The sequence below is a fragment of the Loa loa genome (assembly GCF_000183805.2).
Source record: "Loa loa unplaced genomic scaffold supercont3.138, whole genome shotgun sequence".
Classification (NCBI taxonomy): domain Eukaryota; kingdom Metazoa; phylum Nematoda; class Chromadorea; order Rhabditida; family Onchocercidae; genus Loa; species Loa loa.
This window is the reverse complement of record NW_018108318.1, coordinates 125136-131846: the sequence shown is the minus strand read 5'-3', so window position 1 is coordinate 131846 and position 6711 is coordinate 125136. Positions and strand designations below refer to the sequence as shown.

The following is a 6711-nucleotide window of genomic DNA, read 5'->3' as shown; positions in this document are numbered from 1 at the left end:
AACCCTTTTATAATCTAAAGTTGCTCAAATTAAAACTGTCAAAAGTATCATCAAGTACCATCATTACTAGAAATATGGTTTGAAATGCTTCAGGATATTATAAGATTCCTGAAGGTAGGTAAATATTAGGTAGGTAAATAGACTTTTGCAATGCCTACCTACTTGACTTTGATGTGTTGCCAATTTTCCATGCTCATCCCAGCCAACTGCACTCTTATCTTTACGATCTTCCTGAATACCAAATTTACCACCAAACCCTTTTTTGTAATCTGAAATTTATTAATATTTTCTGTAATAAGTACTTGAAAACACATAAAATTTAAATTCTTAAAAATTCTAAAATGGTACCTATTTGGCTTTCATGCTGTTGCAGCTTTTCACGTTCCTCCCAGCCATGTGCACATTTATCTCTGCGGTCTTCTTGAATACCGAATTTTCCGCCGAAACCTTTCTTGTAATCTGTAAACTACTGCCATAAATCTTTACCATCCAAATTTGGAAGCTTTTGAATCTATTCCTTAACCAGTGAAATACAATCTGAAATTCAGAAATTCACTACCCAAATAAGTACCTGTTTGGCTCTCATGTTGTGGAAGTTTCTCCTGTTCGTCCCAACCAAGCGCACTTTTATCTTTTCTGTTAGTCTCAACTCCATATTTCCCACCAAAACCTTTTACATAGTCTAAAAATTTGGAGCGAAAATAATGAAGTAATAAATTACAGAATAATTTAAGACATGTTAACATAACACAAGCAAAAGGAATAAATCTTCTATAATCCATATTTTGCGAGGAAAAGTCACAGTAGTTAAAATTATTATGTTAAGACACTTAGACAACAAAAATTGGATTAATTTTTCACCTTTTCACCTCAGTCTAATTCAAACACCATCTGAGGATGTGGGCAACAAAAATATATAAAAGCAGATTACTTAGTTGAACAGAGTAAGGAGCAGTAGATAGATCAAAAAAAGTCCAGATAAGATTATTAATTCTTTTTTAACTAAATGGTGAAACGAAATAAGAGCCACAAATAAATATAATATAATAAATATCCACTATTTCCCTATCTCTCCCTCCCACTTCATGTTCAATCCTCCTTCTTTATCCATTATTTCCATAGAACCAAAATCCCTTTACTGTATGCGACAATTGTTTTTCACATCATGATAATTATTCCTTTCTATCAAAATCAGCTTTTTCATTGAGCACTTTTGGGATACGTAGATCCTATTTATAAACCAAAATCATGAAAGGATTACTTGTGATTAATGCGCAATGTGAGTTTGATATTGTAACTCTGAACAGTGTTTCTCTATTAAATATTTTATATATAGGTTCGAAACTGAATTTCAGACCTTGATTCAGGGCCTATGAATCAGTGAGATATTTTCTTCACCAATAAATGGAAGAGAAATAAGCAAATGGTAAAACGGAGGACAAAATGGATTGAAGAAGGGACAAAAGAAAGAAAGATAGAAAGAAGACATAACCTCCAACATCTTCATTACCTTTTTGACTTGCATGCTTAGAAAGAACCGTCTTTTCATCCCAACCAAGAGCACTTTTATCCTTTCGGTCCAATTCAACGCCATATTTTCCACCAAAACCTTTAGAGTAATCTCTCTGTGATGCATGTTTGTCTACTTTTCCAGCGTATTCCCACGTTTTAGCACACTGCAAAACATAGCTTCAATATTTTTGTAATATACGAGTAAGGTTTAATTAAATGAGTACTGTCCTACAATCATCTCTAACAATGTAATTAACTACCAACAAAACGAAGGAGAGAACTAAATCTGTAAATGAAAAAAATATGGATATAAAGTGATAAAAACCTTATCCATACGATCCTTCTGCACACCAAATTTCCCACCATACCCTTCACTTGCTTTTGGCATTTCTGCTGCTTTTTTGGCCTAAAGTATAAATGCTGATAAGTAAACAGATATTCCGTCTTATCGAAAACTTGTTGCAGTAAACCGATTCTCGATTCCGATATATTACAAAAATGTAAAGCAAACTATTGCTATATCATGAAAATAAGCCTTTACCAATAATCAGACACAAGAGAATACAGCAACCAAAGCGCTCAAAAACCAATCATCTGAAAAAGGAACTATGACAAATCGGCTACCTTAAAAAAAGAATAAAATTTACCCTTATCAAGTTGTCGCTTTCAATTACTTCTTTACGTAACTGATCTAATGAAACTGATTCCTGATGGCCAGATCCATCAACAGTTTTGGCACCCCAGCGACTCTCTTTTTCATTTACATCATTCTAGAAACGAAAGAATTTATACTGAAACAATAAACTCCATAATCATTATTAGCCCTAAATCCTACAGGGTATATTTATACAATACTATTTCTGTGAATCATTCTAACTGAGATGGAAATCCAGCCGACTTTAGGCCCGCCAATTATTTTAACTGGATGTGGTGCACTTGCATTTTCATGAAAACTTTCTGGAGAATATGTACAAAAAAGGAACCGGACATCACTTGCTTTGCATTTTTTTATTATATTTCCAGTCACAAATCCTTTTCTCAACCAACCGCTCGATGGTGCAGTCAAATGGAACCAGTATTCCTTTACCTCCTTTACCTCTTCAGAAGTCAAAGATGAATTGAAATTTCATTTGCCCGAACCAGAAATTGAGTACTTTATGATGAAACTTTCTTTGAAGTACTAAGTATAATCGTATATTCTGAAGGGACAAGGGACGAAACACCACAAGACAAGCGTTGTTGAGCTTGTAGCAGTTCGGAAAACCTACGATAAAATCAGGGTCCGTATCCCAATCGTCCAATTCTTCCTGTTGTTGTCTTAACTTCTCTTTTTGAGTTGGAGTCATAGCAATCTGTGCACGCCACATGGAAACTAAGAGAATTCTACTCAGACCAGACCTGAAATAGTAAAGCAGCAAATACAAAAACGAAGTTACGGAAATAAATTATCGCTATGATTATTTCGAACGCACTCTCTCAGCAATTCAATAAGAATGTTGGATGTTCAGAACATAACGATGAGTACACTGAACCTGTGAAGATGACGTACGCTAAATGAAGAAAGGATATACCATCTCGCATCAATTGACCGTTTCGCCTCTCACTCTACCCGAATTTGTTTCTGACAACTTCAATGGAGCGAATTGCCACAGGACGTCTCAGTTAAGCCGAAGACCTTTCAACAATCCCATTTAGACATCTCAATTGGGTGGAAATAACTTTTCTACACCGGTTTAATGTCACTAATCTCTTGAATTTTATGGAACTGCTTAATGACCGCAGTAATGTAATACTATCCGTGACCCACGGTTTGTCATGACTGACGGAGGCAGGAGAATTATACAACTAAAAAATGATCAATTGTCTGTTAATCATTAAGCTCCAGAAGTACAATTCTTCTTTTTTAAGTATGACAAACATTATTTGGAAAAATGTTAAATAACACCGATAGCTAAAGAAAATGAATATGAATTTTTCGAGTTAATGTCTGATCTTTTTTAAAAAATTTAATTTATGTTACCGAGCAAAATTGAGCATTACACACAATGCATTCGTCTTTAAAATAGGGGATATCTGCCATTTTTATGTCATCAAGTTTTGACGAGATCTGGCACCACACTGAAGTTTCAAATTTGAGAGAAAAGAATGTTTTGGGAAAGTACCATAAAATCCAAAACTTGTGGCTTTATAATATGATGACCAAACCAGAAGCATTACTTTTCAATGGTCAATCATATCACATTTATGCTGTCTTTTACACCAAACAGATATGAGATTTTATTATACTTATATATCATCAGGAGAGCTCAACATGAAACCATCACTTTAATTTTGACTAAAAAATGCTCAAGAACTTGCAACACTGATTAATGATCATATCAGAATAAAAGTGTCAAAATGGTGTCATTTAAAAGTAGTTTGTTTTTGTCAAGAATTTTGGTATATGCATATATAGTGCCACAAGAAAGAGAAAAATGAATTCGTTTAATCATTTAATTTTATGCTTTCTCAATATATGTCTTCATTTCTCAATCAAGGCTAACAAAATCAGCTGTGCTTATGTTGCACGTTGCTTATGTCGATTTATTTTGAAATTTGAAATCAATTTTAAAGGTTAACAATCACCGCTCTGGAATTTTTTGGAGTAATTGGTATTTTTTGCTATTACACAGATAAAAAGAGCGCATTTTATTAACAAAAACAGAAGAATACAAAAACAGTGATTTTTGCATTTCTACAAGAATTATCGAAAACTTGTTTATTAATTAAGTGAAAAAGAACTCCGTTCTATGCAATAATGATTACAAGCAGTTACATAAAGATTAGCAGAAAAGGTAATTTTTGGGATCAGTAATAAATTCATTAATTTTATCAACAAACCATCGAGGATGCTTTAAATAGGAGTTGTGGTCATCAAGCGAATATTTCTTAGTTCTGAAAAGAGTTCGCTGAATTTTCTCATTTCTCATCAATAAAAAAAGGTTTTGCTGTACCATTTTTCTGTATACTGTATATTATAGTATTAAAAAATTTTTGAATCATTTTAACGGTTAACTGCAGTTAAGGCGTGAAAATAATACTATAAAATGCAATAAATGCTCAAAAACATACCTGCAATTGGTAATTACTGTTTCAAAATATTTGGGGTTGCCATAAAATCTATCCGTACTACCAAATCATAATCAAAATTAGAATCTTCAAGTTGGATAGCACATAATTTGATGAAATCGTCCTTCAAGCACATTGTAAACTCTAATAATTTTAGGAAATTTAAAGAAAACGATGATGTTACTGTTTTGGTGTTGTGTTTGATTATTATGTACGCATTTTTATCGGCAAATGCCAATCCTAAAAAAATTAAAATTTTGAAAAGGATGGTTAATTCTCCTATGTTTGGAAAAAAAGCATAACTTAACCACTCTTTTTTTAATAAATGCATATGAAGTACTCGAGGATCAAATGAAACACGTTTAGCTTGATGTCAAGCCATTTTGAATTAATATCCGATTTTTTACGTTCTGGCCTAATCTACATCAAGCGCAATTATTGTTGAACGACATCATATAAATCAGTCCACTGCTTTTCGCAAAATTCTTTGGATAATGTTTTGAATATATTTCTGCTGTATCTGACAACCACTGATTTATATTCCGCATCAGAATTCATCATTTTGCATTCAATTTAAAACTTGATGGGTTTTTTGAGATAATCGAAATATTGAAACTTAGAAAAAGGAAAAAAATACTAGTCTTCCCACTAATTTGTTTCCAATTTCCGAGAAATTCAATGTTTTGATCAAAGTTACACCACGGAAAACGCGTGTTCCACGTAGATCAATGAAAGCAGCTATGGCCAACAAAATCACACCGTTGACGAGCTGTTTTCCTTGTCTAGCAATATGTATTGCTGTTCGAGGATCTTCCCCCTAGCAAGTACTAAAAAGAGTGTCAAATTCAAGTGCTGAAAGGTGGTAAGATATTGAAATATTCAAAACGCATGGAAAATTAATTTAAGAAAAGTGAAATAAATATTTTTGTGACATGGATCTATATAATATTTTCAAGAATCTCGGTAAATAGATCTTTTTTAGGTGGGACCATTAGGTGTGTAAGTGATTGAGCAAGTCTTGATACTATTTCACCCCATAAGTCTATCCACTATTCTCGAAATTTCCTATACATAAATCCACCCACAGCTATTCTCGAAATTTCTGAATCTTTCCAACGCAAGTAATATTTATCAGAACTTGGAACTACCGCAATACACCCTATCTCTTGGTCATTTTCAGGAACTCAACTAAGTTAAATAATCGATAACCACCTCTCAAACTCTTCCATGTCACCACAAATGATAAGTTAATATTTTGCGAGAAGTAGAAGAAGAAATGGAACCTGCATAAGCTCCACACAAAAAGATACATTCCTCATACATCGATTTACTTCGTGTTGTCTGGAAGTTTCAACCGAATTACTTATTTAAAATGAGTGAAATAAAGTTTTGAAATAATGGCGGGTTTAATGAATAGGCAAATAATTAGGCTACATAAGTTAGGAGAAATAAATAATTTGGTTGAGATAGCTTGAAACAAATGTTCTAACAGAATATGGCGAGGATGACTTACCGGTCTAGAGAACGACTTTTACCGTAACTAAGCAGGTTGATGCAAATAATTGTATAATTATTGGAACTGAAAGTATTCAGCAATATTTGTAGGAAATCCTTTGTATAACAGTCTGTAATTTCAGAATATAAGTTATGTTTTCCTCATAATTTTTTTAACAAGCAATGTTATCAATTTTTTAAAGTGGAAAACAAACTTTTTCGGGAAAACTTTTCGTCAATCTCTTATAAATGAAACATTTATAGAAGTGAAGTTTTCATACAATAGTAAGTGGTCATTATTACTCAAAAAAGGTTTTCATTACAAGATAAGATAAAAAAAGATCTTATGGAAAAGTTTTGGAAAGTTTCGCCAAAAAAGCTTTAAAAAAATTTTTTTTCACAGAAATTCAATCGATAATAATTTTTTTAAAAAATTACAAAAGAAATATCTAAAATTACCAACTCTGCCACTGATAAATAGTATATCACATTTACGACATCATATCTACAGTAATCAATTTTCTTCTCATCAATCTCTATGATTAATTCAACATTTCCATCTTCCTTAATTTCTTCATTTTCTGTATCATTCAGCAT

The 6711-nt window shown here is 32.5% G+C and overlaps 2 protein-coding genes across 2 annotated transcripts in view; both read right to left on the bottom strand.

Annotated features, from left to right (window-relative positions):
- Positions 1 to 3592, bottom strand: part of LOAG_17847 (SRC8 protein) — a gene marked incomplete at its 5' end in the record, with an annotated part of 6490 nt that extends 2898 nt beyond the window's left edge. The window contains 9 exons of the mRNA XM_020450511.1: positions 159 to 269; positions 349 to 459; positions 572 to 682; positions 1511 to 1676; positions 1838 to 1918; positions 2160 to 2282; positions 2781 to 2910; positions 3290 to 3357; positions 3533 to 3592. Coding sequence (XP_020305804.1) covers positions 159 to 269; positions 349 to 459; positions 572 to 682; positions 1511 to 1676; positions 1838 to 1918; positions 2160 to 2282; positions 2781 to 2910; positions 3290 to 3357; positions 3533 to 3592 — 961 coding nt within the window. The remainder of the gene's footprint in view (positions 1 to 158; positions 270 to 348; positions 460 to 571; positions 683 to 1510; positions 1677 to 1837; positions 1919 to 2159; positions 2283 to 2780; positions 2911 to 3289; positions 3358 to 3532) is intronic.
- A 1235-nt stretch (positions 3593 to 4827) lies between these two features.
- On the bottom strand, positions 4828 to 6711 carry LOAG_07272 (hypothetical protein; the record flags this gene model as incomplete). Its single annotated transcript, XM_003142805.1, has 5 exons — positions 4828 to 4860; positions 5258 to 5437; positions 5904 to 5961; positions 6134 to 6199; positions 6578 to 6711. 5 exons carry the CDS (start codon positions 6709 to 6711, stop codon positions 4828 to 4830), a joined length of 471 nt encoding a protein of 156 aa, XP_003142853.1.